This window comes from Sorex araneus, chromosome 3, assembly GCF_027595985.1.
Source record: "Sorex araneus isolate mSorAra2 chromosome 3, mSorAra2.pri, whole genome shotgun sequence".
Lineage (NCBI taxonomy): Eukaryota > Metazoa > Chordata > Mammalia > Eulipotyphla > Soricidae > Sorex > Sorex araneus.
The window spans coordinates 171,082,651-171,100,455 of record NC_073304.1 but is presented as its reverse complement, the minus strand read 5'-3'; the positions used below and the strand labels follow the sequence as shown (position 1 = coordinate 171,100,455).

General features: G+C 60.0%; 1 protein-coding gene across 1 annotated transcript; it reads right to left on the bottom strand.

Moving 5' to 3' along the window:
- Positions 1-4,772: 4,772 nt before the first annotated feature.
- Positions 4,773-17,371, bottom strand: ABCG4 (ATP binding cassette subfamily G member 4). The gene is made up of 15 exons (XM_055132440.1): positions 16,766-17,371; positions 15,964-16,209; positions 12,294-12,411; positions 12,045-12,177; positions 11,903-11,953; positions 11,617-11,762; positions 10,580-10,703; positions 10,379-10,493; positions 10,158-10,300; positions 9,263-9,361; positions 8,550-8,718; positions 8,350-8,450; positions 6,771-6,929; positions 6,507-6,625; positions 4,773-6,419 (listed from the first exon to the last, which is right to left on the bottom strand). Exons 2-15 carry the CDS (start codon positions 16,199-16,201, stop codon positions 6,194-6,196), a joined length of 1,941 nt encoding a protein of 646 aa, XP_054988415.1. The 5' UTR covers positions 16,202-16,209; positions 16,766-17,371; the 3' UTR covers positions 4,773-6,193.
- Positions 17,372-17,805: the final 434 nt, after the last annotated feature.

Below are 17,805 nucleotides of genomic sequence, written 5' to 3'. Positions count from 1 at the left end.
CCTACAAGATCAGGGCTTGTGCTCCCCAACACCTGATCCCCGCCACGCAGCCCAGCCGCGGCCGCCCGCAGCCCTCCGCCGAGATCCACGCGGCTTCAGGGCCCCAAAGCCGCCACTGCGGTCCGGGCCAGCGCCACCCCGCCGGTGCCACCCTGGCCGTGAACTTGCCCAGCGCGTCCCTCGGCTGCCCGCGGCCCCGCGGCCGCCCCGCGCGAAGGCGGGCGGCGGGCCTGGCTCGGCCTTCACCCGCGGCGGCCCGGGCCCGGGAGCTCGTCGCCGGCGCGTCTCCAGCCGGCTCGCAGAGGCCGCGGCCCGGCGCTTCCTGCCCGCCTGTGCCGCCTGAGCGGAGCCGACCCGGCCTGGCACCGCTCCCCGCAGCCCGGCCCGAGCGGTGGAGCGCGCAGCTCGGCGTCGGGGGCGTGGCCTGGTTCTGGCCCCGCCCCGGGCCGTGCCGTTGGCCCTTTGCACAGATGAGGAAACTGCACCTCCTGGGGGAAGTGACTTGCACAGACTGGCTGACCCAGTTAGGAAGAGGAAGAGCCCCAACCAGACTCTCCGGCCGGGCCCCTAGCCCCTCCCCTTCCCCGGGGCACGCCTCCAGCTCTGTGAGGGTTTTGCCCTCTGTGCCTGGCTCTCTTCCCATCCCAGATTCTGGGTGCCCCGTAGGTCAAGGAAGGAGGAGGATGCGGGGCCGGAGGGGCAGTCCCCGGGATCTCTAACCCGGGATGTTCTGGACCCCCGCCCTCATCCCTGTGCTTCCAGGCAAGGCACGCCCAGTCCCCCACGGAAGAGCTGTCCACGCCCATGGCCCCAGGAGGCCTCACATGCAAATACAGACATTCAGGCCCACAGAGGCTGTAATAGGGAATCGGGGTGTGGCAGAGGAAAGGCAATGGGGAACTTTTTTTCTGACGTGGGGGCCACACCCAGTAGTGCTCAGGGCCACTGCCCGCATTGCTTAGGGGTCATGTGGTGGTGCTGATCAAACCCAGGCATCCCACATGCAAAGCATGAACGCTATTCTTGGAGCCTTTCCTAATAGGGCAGCGCTGCCAATCAGGACCCAGGGCCTGCATGGCAGCAGCTCCCCTTCAGGGGCCCTTATGCGGGTATGTTTCACAAGGATGTTTGCTTCATTTTGGGGGCCATTCCTAGCAGTGCACAGGGGCTATTCCCAGCTCTGTACTTGGGGGTGCTCTGTACTCTGTACAGTGCCTGCCATGGAACTTTAGCATGCAAAACATGTGCTCAGACCACTGAGCATTCTCTCTGGTCTGAGGATGGGACTTCTGAACTTCTGAGGCTTCTGAAAGTCTTTTTTTTTTTTTTTTTAATTGGCATTTTGAGTCACATCCAGAGCTACTCCTGGCTCTGCACTACAGAACCATAAAGGGATGTCGGGGATCAAACCCAGGACAGCCACATGCAAGGCAATGTCCTATCCGCTGTGCTATGGCTCCAGCCCCCAGGCTGCTGGAAGTCTAAGGAAAGACTGGGAAAGGAAGTTTCTGTCGGCCTGGAGCAGAGATTGTAGTGTTTGGATGGGGTCTTAAAAACCAAGTGAGTGCAGGGCAGAGAAGAAAGTAAGGAATTTGCTTTGCATGTGAATGCTTCAGTCACAACCACTGAACCGCCCCAAAGACCTCCCATGATGAACAGCTCCGGGAATAGTAGCTTGTGAGCACTCCCAATGTGAGTCCAAAGCAAGATGAATAAAAGTAAGAGAGAAGGGAATGGCATTTCAGGAAGCAGGGGCAACAGCCCACTTACTTGTATTCGCATATTAAAAGTTCCATTTCAGGGGGTCAAACTGATAGGGTGCTTGCCTTGCATGTGGCCCACCTGGGTTCAATCCCCAGCACCATATATTGTCTCCCAACCCTCACCAGGGTGATCCTTGAGTGCAGAGCCTGGAGTAAGCCCTGTGTTTGTCCCAAAAGCCAAGAGGGAGAGAAAGAGTTCTTAGCAGTCTGTGGAACGGTTGATTGAGAGAGGTGGAGAATCCCTAAGAATAGGGTCTCAGGAAGCCAGAAAGATAGTCCAGTGGGTAAGGTGCTTGCTGAGTACATGGCCAACCCAGGGTTGATCCCTGGCATCCCATAAGGTCCCCTGAACCTCACCAGGAGTAACCTCTGAGCATCAGCAGGCCTGGCCCCAAAACAAAACAAAACAAAAACAAAAGAAAAGAAGAATCAATTCTCAGGGCCTTGAGACATCCCAGGCTTCATGCCATTTGTCTAGCAGATGAGGTACCAGCTGCAGTTCCTGGACACAGCCCGAGGCCAGCTTTTCCCCATTACCTCAAGTGTGTCAGCCACGGAGGTGCTATTAATAACTAAATTTGATGCCCTCTTATGGACAGAAGTGCTGAGTCTTGCTATGAGCATGTACTGTGCTGGCCAACCTCAGAATGGGGTCTGGGGCCTTTAAGCCCTGCAAAACCTCCAAGTCAGCCCAGAGAAAGAGAGAGAGAAGTCAGGAAACTCCCAGGGGTCAAAGGCCAGGACCTGTATGGCACCCGGATCATTCTCCAAGTCTCGGTTCCCTTCTCTGTGACTGGAGAACAAGAGGGTCCCCATTCCAGCAGCCTCGAGGGAGTCCTGGAGAAGCAGAAGTGCTTTCTTCACCATTTGTGAGAGGTGCTCTCTCAATGTCCTCTGTGCCTGGAAGGCCCTGGCTGGCTCCCGACTGACCAGCTGAGTCTTCTCCCGAGGGAAGTGTATGAATGCATAAGCGTTTACTCTTCCAGGAGGAAATGCGTTTGGAAAGGAAAGAGCAGGGTTGGAGAGAGTTCAGTGCGCTGAGCAACGCTTCTGTAGGTTCCCAATCCCTGAGCACTGTTGGGAGTCACTCCCAAGCACAGAGTCAGGAATAGCTCCTGAGCATGATTGGGTATAGCAGCCCCCCATCCCCCCCAAAAAAAAAGAGAGAGAGAAAAGGAGTATGAAAGATCTTTTGTATTTGTTTTTTTTTTTTTATTTTTTGTTTTGTCTTTTGCCACATAGAGTGATGCTCAGGGGCTCTGTGCTCAGGGGACCATATGGGATGCCAGGGATCAAACCCAGGTCGGCCACGTGCAAGGTAAGTGTTTTACCCGGTATATTATCTCTCCAGCCCCAAAGATGAAGAATCTTAAGAAAGTCTAGGAAGGGGCCAGAGTGATAGCACAGCGGGTAGGGCGTTTGCCTTGCATGCAGCCGACCCAGGTTTGATTCCCAGCATCCCATATGGTCCCCTGAGCACGGCCAGGGGTAATTCCTGAGTGCAGAGCCTGGAGTGACTCCTGAGCATCGCTGGGTGTGACCCAAAATGCAAAAAAAAAAAAAAAAAGTCTACGAAGGGCCTCAGAGATGGCTCAATAGGGTGGAGTGATGCTTTGCATGCAGGAAATCCGGCTTTGGTTCCCAGCACCACAAGATCCCCTGAGCACTGAACAGCCCCCAGGTAGCATTAGATCACCACCAGGTAGAGCTCCCAAAATGAAAACCAAAGGCTAGAAAGATAGTTCAGCAGGTAAGGTCCTTGCCTTGCACTTAACCAGCCCAGGTTCAATCCCCAGCACCATATATGGTCCCCCCCAAGCCACACCAGGAGTGATCTTTGTTTTTTTTTTTTGTTTGTTTGTTTTTTTGTTTTTTTGCTTTTTGGGTCACACCTGGCGATGCACAGGGGTTATTCCTGGCTCTGAACTCAGGAATCACCCCTGGCCATGCTCAGGGGACCATATGGGATGCTGGGATTTGAACCTGGGTCGGCCGCGTGCAAGGCAAACGCCCTACCCGCTGTGCTATCTCTCCAGCCCCACCAGGAGTGATCTTTGAATGCAGAGGCAGGAATGAGCCTTGAGCACTGCTGGGTATGACCCCCAAACAAATAAAGGAACAACAAAAAACAAAACAAAGGGGCTGGAGCGATAGTACAGCGGGTAGGGTGGTTGCCTTGCACGCGGCCAACCTGGATTCGATTCCCAGCATCCCATAGGGTCCCCCAAGCACTTCCAGGAGTAATTCCTGATATACAAAGCCAGGAGTAACCCCTGAGCATCGCTGGGTGTGACCCAAAAAGCAAAAAAAAAAAAAAAATCCTCTCCAAATAAGCAAAGGGAATATTTAGTGAGGTACTTGGTTCCTTGGTTCCTTTAGATTTCTAGACGATTCCAGCATTTGTCCAGGGAAGTGAGCAGCAGAGTATCCCTAATGTAGACTAGACTTCAGGGAGCCCAAGCTCTGATTTCCTCGCCTGACCCCTCCACCTCACCCCCAGCCCTCAAAGTAGAAACAAGACAAAGCCCGGGGCAGCCACAGCTTGGACTGACGTCACCAGGTCTCGGCTCAGCGGGCTGCACCACTTGTGTGTTCTGGGCAGCTGGCAGGGTGGGCACCAGGCCCTTCCTCCAGGCCAGGAAAGAGAGGGAGATAATTGCTCCTTAGGTTTTCCTGCCATCAGCGGTCCCGGCCTTCTGGACATCTGCCTATTTCCAGCCTCATCCTGGCCCCCACCCCTGCCCCCATCTGCGGTCCTGGACAGTTTGGGCCCAGCAGTGTGGCTGGTGGGGAAGAAGAGAAGAGGCGAGGCTGGGATCGCACCGAGCACGACGCGGGCATTTCCTAAGAGACTCAGTTACCACACGGACATGCACCTCAGATGCCGCCTGGCCCCTGGCCCGGGGGCCCCAAAAGCTCCCACCCTCTTTTCAAGTGCTGGGAAGGTCCTGCCAAGCCAGGCACCGGTGGCCAGACACCCCCTGCGGCCCCCCAAAAAAGCACATTGCATACTGTATAAATATAGGTTTTATTAATAATGGGTGAAATTCCACAAATACAACTGGCCTCTCTGGGTGAGGGGGAGACTCTGTGACAGGGGGAGGGGAGGGCGAGAGGGGTGGGCAGCAAGAAGACGGGGGAAGGAGCCTTGGAGGAAGGAAATAAGAAGAGAAAGGAGTCACCACCAGGACTGCTGGACCGGCTCTCGGTGGCCTGCCAGGTGACCGGCTCTGTTCCTGGGCCCCCAGTGGCTGACGGGAAGGGGTGGGAGTGGGGTGTTCTGCATGAGCGGCAGGTGGCTGAGAAAGGGCTGGAGGCAGGGGTGGAGTGGCATCTGGGGACACAAGGGCCATGGGGTGGCAGTGGCGCAGGCCGACCCTGCCCAGGCGTGTGCTTGTGTGGGGTCCTGAACTCTGGGAACCCAATGTCCCGGGCCGCCCCTGGCTTGGGAGGGCAGGAAGGGGTGGGGTGCGACACCTGCAGATCCCAGAGACCCTGGGCAGCACCAGCCTTTGTCAAGTCCAGGGGGAGCTCCAGGAGGAGGTTGGCACTGCCCCTCGTGCCCCCTTTGCACCACAGCCTCCCCCACTGTGCCACCAACGCCCCTGAGCTGGAGGGGACAGCGAGGATGTGCAGGGCAGGGAGGGTGGGTGAGCGCTGTGTAGGACAGAGGTGGGGAGGGGGAGCAGCGAGGAAGGAGAAGGGGTGTGGTCTGCTCCCACCCCCACCCCAGTAAAGTGCAGTCTCCTGTGCCGGTGGAGGTGGGGGGAGGCAAGTTATTGCGGAGCTGGTCCCACTCCCACACAGGACGGGGGAAGGGACAGGGACACCCCATTGCCCAGGCTCCCCAATCCCCGGGACTGGGGAGGGAGGGATGATCCCGACAGAAAACCCAGCTTCTGTCCAAACCATTTAGGGTCTGGGGGTGTGGAGGGAGGCGGAACAGGAAGAGACTTCCAGAGCCTTCCCTGCTCCATTCCAACTTCCAAACGAGACTTCCAGGGGACCCGACCAGGGCCAGCCCTGGAACCCCAACCTTACAAACACCTGTGTGGTGGGAGCCCCGGAGGGGGCCACTTTGGTCAGTTGTTGGGGGGCGGTGCCTGGAGAGCCAGGCAGATGGGGAGGAAGGTGTTGAGGATGGGGTGGGGGGGCGGCCTCCTAATGGGGTTCGCATGCAGATGTGAGAGAGGGGAGAGAGGAAGCTACAAACTGCATAAGGGCCTGGCTTGGTGGGGAGGGCTGGCGCCCCAGCGCCAGGATCGAGGCTGGGTGGGTGCCCAGTCCAGCTGGCAGCCTGCGGAGTAACCAGAGCAAGGCGGTGCCGGCCCCAGCCGCTGGGGTCCGAGTCTACCATGTTAAAACAGTCCCAAAGGGCTGGGGCTGGGGGCTTTCCTGCTGGGAGGCTGCGGTGGGCCGGGGGGCAGGCTCTATCTCTCCGACTTGACCCGGTAACGAAGCACAAGGTATGCCAGCAGCCGCAGGGCCAGAAAGAAGATGCCCAAGACCAGGAAGTCCATGTAGAGCTTGGCGTCTTCCACGTCCAGCTCCCGGAGAACGCTCTGCGGGTTCTGGAAGGGGCAGTGCTCCTCCAGACATGTCAGGTTGCCGCGGTCCATGCCGTAGATGGTCAGAATCACCCCCTCGAAGCCGTACCTGGGCGGGCAGAGGACGCAGGGAAGGAGGTGGAGGTGAGCGTCCCACTGATCCACCCGCCCCCCACCAGCCCTGCATGCCACTGACCTGACGTAGGAGAGGTAGGAGCTCCACTGCAGGTATGTGGGGATGGTCTTGAAACTCACAAAGAACCCAGAGAACAAGAGAACAGGGATGGCGGTCACGGGGCCCACGAAGGTCGCCACCTGGACATGCGGGAAGGGGACCAGCCAGGCCATCACAGAGCATTCCGGGAGCCCGCCGACTTCTCTGACTCCATCTGCCAGTCCCTGCTTCCTCTTACCATCCCCCATCCCGTTTCAGGGGGCTCCCACCTGCCGGCGCTCCCACCTGGAGGGAGTTAGAGGCGGCTCCGATCAGCAGCCCCAGAGACTGGGCCACCAAGGCTGTGGCGGTGGCGAGGGTGGAGAAGAGCAGGAAGCGGCTGGTCTCGGAGGGCTGGCCCGTCATCCAGTACACAATGCTGCAGTATACGGCCGGGCACAGCACCTAGGGATGGGCACAGGGCTGGGCAGCGGGCGGCAAGTCAGGGGCTCGGGCCCAGTGCCTCCCCTCCCATTACTCTCCTCCCAGCTGGCCTGCCGCCACATTGCTCACAAGCACCCCTCCTCCCATCTTGCTCTCCCTTCTTTTTTTTTTTTTTGCTTTTTGGGTCACACCTGGCCATGTGCAGGGGTTACTCCTGGCTCTGCACTCAGGAATTACTCCTCGCGGTGCTTGGGTAACCCTATGGGTTGCTGGGGATTGAACCCGAGTCAGCCGCATACAAGGCAAATGCTGTACCCACAGCACTATCGCTCTGGCCCTGAATTCTCTTTTTACAAGGAGGGAACCAGGGGGACCATGCAATGCTGAGGATCAAACCTGAGGCTCTGGCACACAAAGCAGGTGCTGCAGCCCTTTGAGCCATCTTCCTGGCCTCCCAGTTAATTTTTTGGGGTTTTGGGCCACACTCTGTGGTGCTCAGGGCTTATGCCGGGCTCTGTGCTTAAAGACCACTGCTGTAAATGCTCAGGGTGTCATATGGGGTGCAAGGGATTGAACCCAGGCGTCCGTGTACCAGGAAAACATTTTCCCCATTGTATTATCTCTCCAGACCCCCTTACTTATCTCTTACAAGAGACAGATCCTGAGGCCGATATTTTCGTCATTCCATTTACATCTTACTCTATTTTTGTGAGGGGAGGGCCATACCTAGTAGTACTCAGGGGCTACTCCCAGCTCAGTGTTCATGGGAGACTCTGGGGAACCCTGCAGAACTGGACCCTGCATGCAGTGCCTGCTTGCCAGCCCCTTGACTTATCTCTCTGACCCTTCAATTTTATTCGTATTATTCCTTTTCAGGAGGCCACTGCAGGTGGTGCGCCAGGGCCATGCAATGCCAGGGATTGGGCTCAGGGCCTCGTACATGCCTGTTCTCTACCTCTTGAGCCACGTCCTGGACAGGGCATTTCATCTGTAGATGGGGGCACCAAAAGACAGAGACGGGGTGGCCTTCCGATGGACTGCAGCTAGTAAGCCGCTAGGAAGATTATCCAGCCACCACCTATGGGGTTGGTCATCAGATCCCACCAGAATGTCAGTGCCAGAGTCCTCAGGCTAGAAGGTATAGTGGATAAATTGCTCGCCTTGCATGCCCCTCCCCCCATTCCATCCTGGCACCACATATGGTTACCTGAAGCACTGCCCCGGGTCACTCCTGACCACAGAGCCAGGAACAGCCTGAACATCACCAGGTGTGGTCCTTCCCCCACCTCTCCCTAAATGCCCCGAGGCTCTATCCCCTCTTATTCACAGTCATAACCCGGTGCCTGGTATGCGGCAGGACTTCAGTAGCTGGTTGTCGAGAAGGCAAGGTGAGGCTGGCAGGTGCCAGGGGGAGAGGAGCCCGGGAGAGTGAGAGCCTCACCTGAAAGGGCACGTCGGCCATGGTCTTCGCCAGATAGTAGGCTTTGAGGCTGTACCAGTAATTGAGGTGCTCCCTCATGAAGACGGCCATCTCTAAGGGGACTGAGCATGCCGCTCGTCAGGGGCAGCCGGTCCACCACCAGCCCTGGCCCTCCGCCCCGGCGCCCACCCACCCTGCCCGCAGCAGGCCCAGCAGCTCACAGGTGAGCACAGTGGGCATCAGGGCGGCAAACATGAGGAAGAGCATGGAGAAGAAGAGGCAGCCGGTGTTGTTGAAAACCTTGCTGGCGTCGTCACCGATGTGCAGGTAGAGCAGCCCGATGAGCACGCCAATGAGCACGTGGGACATGAACCGCAAATGGGTCAGGACCTGCGGGTCCAGATGGAGGCGGGAATGGGGGGTGGCACTGTGGGGTCAGGGCCAACACAAGGTGGGCAGGGTCAAGGGCCTAGACAGAGTGGGCGGGGCAGGCCTGTGGGTGGGCGTATCAAGGGGCGGGCCCAAACAAGTGGGCGGGGCCTAGACGTGTGGGTGGGCCACACTGAACGGGGTCTCAGGTCAGAGACCCTGAGCCATTCCCATCATAGCTACACGGGCCTTTCTTTTTTCTTTCTTCCTTTTTTTTTTGACTTTTTTTGTCACACCCGGCGATGCACAGGGATTCCTCCTGGCTCTGTAACTCAGGAATCACTACTGGCGGTAGTTGGGGGACCATATGGGATGCTGAGGTTAGCTTTGTGCAAGGCAAACGCCCTACCTGCTATACTATTGCTCCGGCCCCTATATGGGCCTTTTATGCGTTTGTGCGTGCAAGCACACGCACACACACACACACACACACACACACACACACACACACACACACACAGAGCCAGTCCTCAGCCACCACCTCTCTGTGCGACCTGGCACTCACCGTGTCCCTGAGGATGCACAGGAAGGTCCTCTTGAAGAGGATGCAGAACTGAGTGAGGGTGCTGGTGGCGAAGCTGTGCCTCTCAATGGTGTCCACTTCCTGGGAGAGGAAAGTGGGTCAGACCAGCCACCTCCCCCACGCACTCACCCAAGAATGGGAAGCCCCAAGCCTCTCCCAGGCCAGAGTGGGGACGGAGTGCTGAAGGAGGAGTCTGGAGGCTGGAAGCCAGACAGGAGGTACAGGGTGAGGGAGATACAGGGTCAGGAGGGATGGGGCCTGGCGGTGGGGGTCAGTCACAGTCCTCAGTGCAGGGAAAATCCTGTACCCTAGGGGGCCACACCCTGATGCCTCCAGACTCCCAGAATATTCTAGAACCATGAGCACATGGCGACAAGAGCAAGAACTACCCCTTCCTTAAGGATGGGTCACAGACAAGTGGCCTCTGTGTCCACAAGTCTCCATAGTCACCTTGAAAAGGGCTCTGTGGTCCTGATCTGTCCCCCACGGACCACACTAGGGAGGGCCAGCCTGCCGGGGCCCAGGAGGCCGTGAGCTGCACAGGCCACCACATCAGAGCCAAAGGTGGTGGCGCCAACCAGGATCTCATGCCAACCAAGAACTGGGGAACGGCAGTGCTACAGCAGTTCAGAGGGCAAGGAAGGGCTCCACACGAGGCTTTGGGGGGCAGGAAACCACTCACAGGGCAGGGAGGTCTGGGTTTGATCCCAGCACTGCACACCTGAGCCCTGAACTGGGAGTGGCCCCTGAGCACCGCCAGCTGTGGCCACACCACAGAAACAGCAGAAGGTCTGTCCAAGTCCTGACTCTCATGAATGCCCAGCGGTACCCTACTGCCCATGGTCCTGGGGTCCCTCCCCTGCCTGGCACTGCTCACCGGGGGGCCTGGGGGGCTGGGGCCAGGCACCGCGTTCTTCTCAGGGCTGCTCTTCTTCTCGGCCATGGTACATAGCCCATTCTGCACCGCCCGGAACAGCACGGGGTTCAGGTCTCCGTACTCGCCCGAGGCCACCTCGATGACTGGGGTCAGAGGGCAGCGCTCAGTGACCCCGAGATCAGTAGCCTGTCCCCCCTCCAGCCCCCGGCAGCCCCACTCACTGAAGTCAGCAGGGTTGTGGTAGGTGGGGCAGTGCAGGCCCAGCCCCTTCAGGTAGGGGATCAGGTTGGTGACCACGCCCTTGAAGATGCACTGTCCCTGGCTCAGGATGTAGAGCTGAGGCAGAGACATGGGCCGGGGACCACGTGACCGGGCACCCCGCCGGTCCCCTGCCCAGCACACCAACCCCCCCACACACCCACCTTGTCAAACATCTCAAAGAGCTTAGCGCTGGGCTGGTGGATGGTGCAGATGACCGTGCGGCCCCCGTGCGCCAGGGACTTCATGAGTGACACCACTTGGAAGCAGGAGGCGCTGTCCAGACCACTGTCCAGAGAGGCCACCCGGGGCGGGGTGAGGAGGGGAGCCCAGAGAAGGGAAGGCGAGGGGCAGGGCAGCTGCTAGAAATGGGGTAGAGCTGACAGGAATGGGGCCACCCCAATATTCTGCACACAGAGCATGATGCGGGCCTCCGTTCAGCCCAACAAGCATGCATTGAGCACTTGCTGGATACAGGCACGGGGCTTTCCAAGGGGGTAACGGCAGAGCCTGGTTTGGAGAATGCTGAGATCACCCGAGGTTCTGTGCACTGAGCTGGAGAAAGCGGGGGGGGGGGGTGATGAGAGAAGGGGAGGAGAACGACCTGCGGGGGCCCAAGGGGCCGTGAGAGAAGCTTCGAGAGGGAGTGTGGAAAACAAGCGTGAAGCCAGGTGAAGGCGACAGAGTGGCTGGATGGGGAAGGGCATTCTGAGCAGGCCGGCATGTGCAACGCTTGGAGGCGCTGAGTACCTGGCCTGGGACTCATCAGCAGTTCTACATTATTAGGATATAAAATATATGACAGCCTGTGGCAACATGGGGGCTGGGGCCGCAGGCTCTGACGGGACTGGTAAGTCCCTGACTTTATTCTGAGGGCAAACAGAGCCTTTTGGGGGGTAGGGGAGAACCACACCTAGCTATACTTAGGGCTCACTCCTGGCTCTGTGCTCAGAGATCACTCCTGGTGAACTCTAGGGACCAGATGGGGTGCCAGGGATTGAACCCGGGTCAAGTGTGTGCAAGGCCAGCACCTTCCCTGCCATACTACATCTCTTACACCCATTGCATGTCTTTTAAGCAGGGGAGAGCGTTTCACCAGATGGGTCTTCCAGAAAGTTCCCTGGACTGGCGCCCGGAGGCAGCGACCACTCCAGCAGCAGGGCAGAGGCAGGCCCCGGCATAGAGAGGAGAGGGGCACTACCTGGTGGGCTCGTCGAAGAACATGACCGGAGGGTTGTTGACCAGCTCCAGGGCGATAGCCAGACGCTTCCTCTGCCCGCTGGAGAGCAAGGCTGTCCTCGTGTTTGAGCAGGACATCAGGCCCAGCGCCGTCAGGATCTCGGTCACCTGGGCCACGCCCCACCGCGTCAGGCCAGCAAGGGAGCCTCCCTCCTGGGCCCCTGTGCCCTCCCTGGGAAGTGCCAGCCTGGACTACCCCAGGGAGCCCAGGGGCAGGTGCGCCTCCCACCGCCACCCCATCCGCTCACCAGCTCCTTCTTCACCTCCTGCTTCTCGCTCAGTTTCAGGTTAGCAGAGACCTGGGGGCGATTCAGGGGTGAGCGAGAGGGGGCCGCGGCATTGATTCCCCGGGCCCCCGGTGAGGAGAACAGGCTGGCAGGGGCGCCTCACCATCATGGCCTCTAGCACTGTGAGGTGTGGCAGCAGCATGTCATCCTGCATGATATAGCACGACATCTTCCGGAAGGTCCGCAGGTCCCGTGGCCGCCCGTTGACCAGGACCTGCCCCTTCATCCCAGACTCCCTGTGGGAACGCGGCTTTTGGGGACAGTGCTCCAGTCCATTCCAGAACCATCTGGGCTCTCCCAGGACCCTCTTTCCCAGGCCCCGACGGCCCCCACACGCCCACCTGCTCCTCACCTGTACCCTGCCAAGATGTTCATGAACGTGGACTTGCCCGCCCCTGACGGGCCCATGATGCCAATCAGCTCACGGCGGCAGAACTTCCCCGACAGGCACTTGAGCAGGGTCTTGTAGCCTGCGGGTGGGTGGTGGGGGAAGGCACTTTGTAGCGGCGGGTGCTGGTGAGCGAGACCCCCGGGGCCCTCTGCGTGGCCCTGTGGGGGAGCCTGCACCAGGTGGTTAGGCTGGCGGGGCAGCCCTCAGAGGCCCCCTCATCCTGCTTCCCCCAGAAACTGCTCTGAGGGAGGGCCGGAGGGGCCAGCCGCCTTCGGAAGGTCAGGGGGGAACCCACACCTCCCACGAACGGGTGCGGAGGGGATCGTGGAGAGAAGATCCTGATCCTCTTCCAGACACACAGTGCTCCCTGGGCCCCCTCCAGGAAGCCTTCCCTCCAGAGCCATCCAGTGCTGGCTGTGGTCCTCTATGTTGCCAGCATGTTTGTGCCCGGCTGTGCCTGGCCCTCAGCCCATTCCCCCCTCCCCTCAGGGAGCCCGGTCCTGGAGTATGTTCCAAGTCTTACCCTGGGACCCAGCAGACTCTCTGGCCTGTCCGAGATGCCAGCGAGGGTTTGTGCTTGCAAGGCTCAGGGCTGTCGCCTCCTTTGGGGAAAGCTCTGCAGCCCCTCACACGGCCCAGGAAGAGCTCAGCTTCCTGCCACTAACTGGGGTCAGCCCTGGCATACAGAACCCTGATTTGGAGTCAGGCACATCTAGATTTAAATTCTGGCTCTGTCCTTACCAGCTGTGTGACCCTAAGAAAGTTGCTTAACCTCTCTGAGCCCCAGGTCCCAGGTCAGTGAAATGAGGATGACGGGACCCCCTCATGGGATGGCTACAAAGAGTCAGTGAGATGATATACGTAAGCATGTGACACAGCGCTTGGAACACAGAGTGAAGGGTGAGATGTGACATTCTGACGTCCTTATTGCGTTTGATAAATGGTACTAATCTCTTTCACAATTCTGAGCTCTGTGGGGATGGAGTAATAGCACAGTGGGTAGGGCGTTTGCCTTGCACGTGGCCGACCCGGGTTCGATTCCCAGTATCCCATATGGTCCCCTGAGCACTGCCAGAGGTAATTCCTGAGTGCAGAGCCAGGAGTGACCCCTGTGCATCATCGGGTGTGACCCAAAAAAGCAAAATACAAAAACAAAACAAAACAATACAATTCTGAGCTCTGTACAGGATACTGGACCCCCAAAATGAGGAAGACACAGTTTCTGTATTCACAAAGGACATAGCCTCAGTGGGAAAGAGGTGGACAGGAGGACCTAGAAGGACTGGAGGTGGGGTTCAAGGGTCAAGGCTCATGCCTGCATGCATGAGACCTGGGTTTGATCCTTGAAACCACACCAAAAAATCAAGGGTGGCAAAGGTCATCTCTGGAGAGCCTAAACAGAAGCCATGGGGTTGGGGGGTAGAGGGCAGAGACCCAAGGAGGTGCCTGGGCTGAGGTGGGGTGGGCAGGAGGGTACGGGGGTGGGGTGGGGTGGGCAGGGCCTTGGCTGACCAGCACGAAGACCTGCTGGGGTTGGAGGGGAGGGGAGGGAGCACAGCCCCCCTGGACACATCCCTGCAGAGGCCTGTTTGGACCCAATTCCTAGATGCTGCTGTATGCAGTTACCTCTGTGGCTGCTAGGGTGACAGGGATGAGGCAATTGAAGCTCAGGGTCATGCAGTGACTCACGTCACCCACAGAGCTCTGAACTGGGAGAGGGACCTCTCTGCCTCAGTCCTTGGGTGGGTCCCAAGGGAGGGAAGTGATCTCCCTCTCTCTCTCTCTCTCTCTCTCTCTCTCTGTCTCTCTGTCTCTCTCTCTGGCAAGACAGGACACTGGCTGCACTGCACCTTCCCGCCCTGCATCCCAGCCAGCACTAGATTCAACGCGGACACCCCGACGAAGATCATCTTACACTTGTCTTCTGCAAGTGGCCTTACAGAGAGCATCGACCGCCTCCCAACAAGCCTGGAATTCTTCCTCCCTCCTCAGGCCTCCCCCTGCTATGCTTTCCAAGCTAGCATCCCTGTTTCTTGGGGGGCGGGTAGGAACTGGAGACCCAGAGAGGCCAGCAGCCCGCCTCAGATCACCAGTTGACAAGTGAGCAGGAAGCCCTGGGCTGCTCTATAACTGCCTGGCATGGCAGGGGCCGGCTCAGCGTGCCGGGGGACAAGGCCAGTGGAGCTCCGATCCTTCCTGCCCGCTACGTCTTTCTCTCTCGGGGCCTCAGGGTGCTTGTCCATAAACCGTGGCTCGTCATAGCCCTTCTCAAGGACTCAATAGGGTTCTTGTGACAATGGAGTGAGATAATGAACAATAATTACTAGGAAAGTGTTTTGTAAAAAGTCAAATATACGTGTCACCATAATGAGGGGCAGGGCCGACCCCTCCCTCCGGGCCCCAGGAGCCTCCTCCCTGCCTCTCAGGTTGCTGAAGGAGAAAGGGGCCCAAAAGAGAAGTCAGAGTGAGGGGACAGAGGTCAGAGAAAGGGACAAGGGGGCTGGAGAGAGAGTACCATGGGTAAGGTGCTTGCCTTGCACATGGACGACCTGTGTTTGATTCCTGATACCCCCATATGATCCCCCAAGCATGCCAGGAGTAAGCCCTGAGCACAGCTGAGTGTGCCCCCTCTCAAATCCCACACCTCCCCCCAAAAAAAGAAATCAGCAAATAATAAAAGGGATAAGGACAGAAGAGACAGCAATAAGACGAGCAGAGCAGAACGGGGCAAGTCAGGGCACGGGGCTGGGGGGCACAGGCTGGGGGTGCAGCAGAGCCAGTTTGCAACTGGTGAGCTGGTCCACCCAGAAAGCTGGCCCCTGGAGGCTAATTTCTCTTATCTTCACTTCCTAAACCTGGGCAATGGAGGGCTAAGGAAGTCACCAGTCCCTCCTCATTCTGCTCAGAACTGGACAGAGAGAAACTTCCTAGAACTTGGGCCCTGAGCGGAAGCCAGTGCTCCCTGGGGCTGCCGGTGGCTGGGGGGAGGGCGGGCACAGCTCAGGCTCTGGGCACCCCGCTTTCCAGCCCCACACTCCTCGGGATTCCAGAGGAAGCAGGGTTCAGGGGAACCCAGAGCCCCATGCCCCCCACCTGTCCCAACCAGAACAGAATGCCAGCTCCAGTGCACCCCCCCACTCCCCCCCTCACCCCCCCCAACTAACCAACATGAGCCAATAGGCTTCCGGGACCAGCTCTGCCACTTGCAAGCTGTGTGACATGGACCCCATTACTCAGCTTCTCTGAGCCTCAGTTTCCTTGTTAGTAACCTGGGCTATCATCTTCCCAACCGTCCCCTCCCTCTCTCTGAGAACCTGGGCAAGAATGCAGTCTGGTGACGGGCCAGAACATGCAACCGGGCTCGCTGTCTCGGGATGGCTAAACACTAGGCAGGCCTGTGCCCTGGGCTCCCTCCCACCCTCCAGCCCTTGGCCAGCAGGGATTCAATGCGTGGGGCTACCCAGAAGGAGAAGCAGCGGTGGCCAAGGGTCCTGGGTGCCCAGAGGCGAAGGCCAGCATGGCACTGGCGTTCTCACAGAGGTGAAGGCTCTGCAGCCCAGGTGTTGGCCCAGGCCCATCCCAGTAAGAGGGAAGTGGGGAGGGGCCCGAGGTGCCCCCTGTGGCTCCCTACCCCGTTTGCGCCACCAGGGCCCCTCCCGGACGGAGTAGGACAGCTCCACAAACTCGATGTCCACGGCAGAGCGCTTGGGCAGGTGTGAAAAGCGCTGTGCTTCGGTGATGTGGTTCTCCACCTTCTTCAGGTGCGTGGTCAGCAGGGGGGGCTCCGCCCCGTCCTCCAGCGCCACGGCCATGGCCACAGGCCCGGGTCCTAGGCCACAGCCCACAGCCTCCAGCGCCTTCTCCGCCATCGCCCTGGCTGCAGCGGGGGAAGGGGGCGCTGCTCAGTTCCCGTTGCCTCCCCCTTCCCCTGGCTCCCGCAGCCTGCCCGCGCCCCCATTCCTCGCCTCCTGCTCAGGCCAGATGGGCGCACCCCAATCCCCACCGCCGGAGCGGCGGCCCCCGCGCACCCTGTCCCCCACCCGCAGCGAAGCCCATGCTCAGATCTGACCTCTCAGCCAGACCGAACCCCCCCTCCCCTGGGCTGCCTGTCTCTCCGGGGTGCCGCTAATCTCCTTACCCTGGGGCTGCACGGTGGGGGGCGGGGAGACGGGTCGGGGCAGCCTGCGGGAGTCTGGCCGCCAGCAGGGCAGGGCAGCTGGGTGAGCGCAGGGGGACCGGAGGGAAATGGAAGGAAGGGGCGCGGGCGCTCCCGCTGCGCCCCCCGCTCCTGCGCGCGCCCCAGGGCCCCGCGCGTCCCGGGCGCTCCCCAAAGACAGGCGCCCATCCCGGACTCCAAACCTCACTGTCCACCAAGCACCTCCGTCCCGACCCAGCGGGCTCCCCCCGCGTGCCAGCACCCGCCACCCAGTCACCTTGATGCGCCCGGGCCGGGATGCTCGGCGCGGCACGGCGGGGATGGAGACGCGGGCACGGCCGGGACGGAGACACGGGCACGGCCGGGACGGAGACGCGGGCACGGTCGGGACGGAGACGCGGGCACGGCCGGGGTGGAGACGCGGGCACGGCCGGGACTGAGACGCGGGCACAGCCGGGGTGGAGACGCGGGCACGGCCGGGATGGAGATGCACGGCTCGGCCGGGATGGAGACGCGACGCAGTTACGGCCGGGACGGAGATGCAGATACGGCCGGGATGGAGATGCGGGCACGGCCGGGATGGAGATGCAGGCACGGCCGGGATGTTGACGCGGGCACGGCCGGGACGGAGACGCGGGGCCTCCCTACCTGCTCCGGCTGCCGCAGCGCTCCCGGCTCCCGGACCCGGCGGCCTGGGCCGGGGCGGGGCCGGGGCGGGGCGCACGGCAGAGGCGAGCCCCCGCCTCAGGTCAGAGGAGATGACAAGGCTGGGGAGGGGCGACCGGGGCGCGCCCCGACTCCGCTTGGCTACGCACACGCGGTTCCCCGAGCCCCGCGCCCGCCACCGCGTCCTCCTGAGCCCGCCCGCCGGGCGACTGCGCGCTCAGAGCTGCTGCCGGCCGGGCCCGGGGCTCTTAAAGGGCCCGTGCCGCCCCACAGCCCGTGGGGGGACGAGGATGCAGAGGAGGAAGGAGGGGCTCTCTGCGGAGGCTCTGGCAGGTGCAGCTGTGAGCTCCAGGACGGGTTTCCAGGTCGAGAGGAGGAGAGAGCCGGCGCTATCCCTGGGGAGGGGTCCGCAGATTGCAGACTAGACAATGAGGGTGTCTGTCGGTGGGGTTGTGGGAGGGTGGGGTGCAGGTTCCCTTACTCTCAGGACTGTGAAGCCATCAGATCTCCCACCCAAAAAAATTGGGTTCTTGAGCTGATTTCACTGGGTGGGGTGGGGGTGGGCAAGAATCCAGGAGCTGGGGGAAAAGACTTTGAAAGCAACTTTTGGGGATCCCCCCATCCAATACACACAGGCACTTTCACTGTCAA

Excerpts from the sequence above, each read along its gene's own strand:
- ABCG4 (XM_055132440.1), bottom strand. The coding sequence starts at position 16,201 with ATGGCGGAGAAGGCGCTGGAGGCTGTGGGCTGTGGCCTAGGACCCGGG. Across the intron at positions 10,704-11,616 it reads TTCTTCGACGAGCCCACCAG|TGGTCTGGACAGCGCCTCCT; the intron begins GTAGTGCCCCTC and ends CTCTCTGGACAG. Across the intron at positions 6,626-6,770 it reads CCGCCTCTAACTCCCTCCAG|GTGGCGACCTTCGTGGGCCC; the intron begins GTGGGAGCGCCG and ends CCGCATGTCCAG.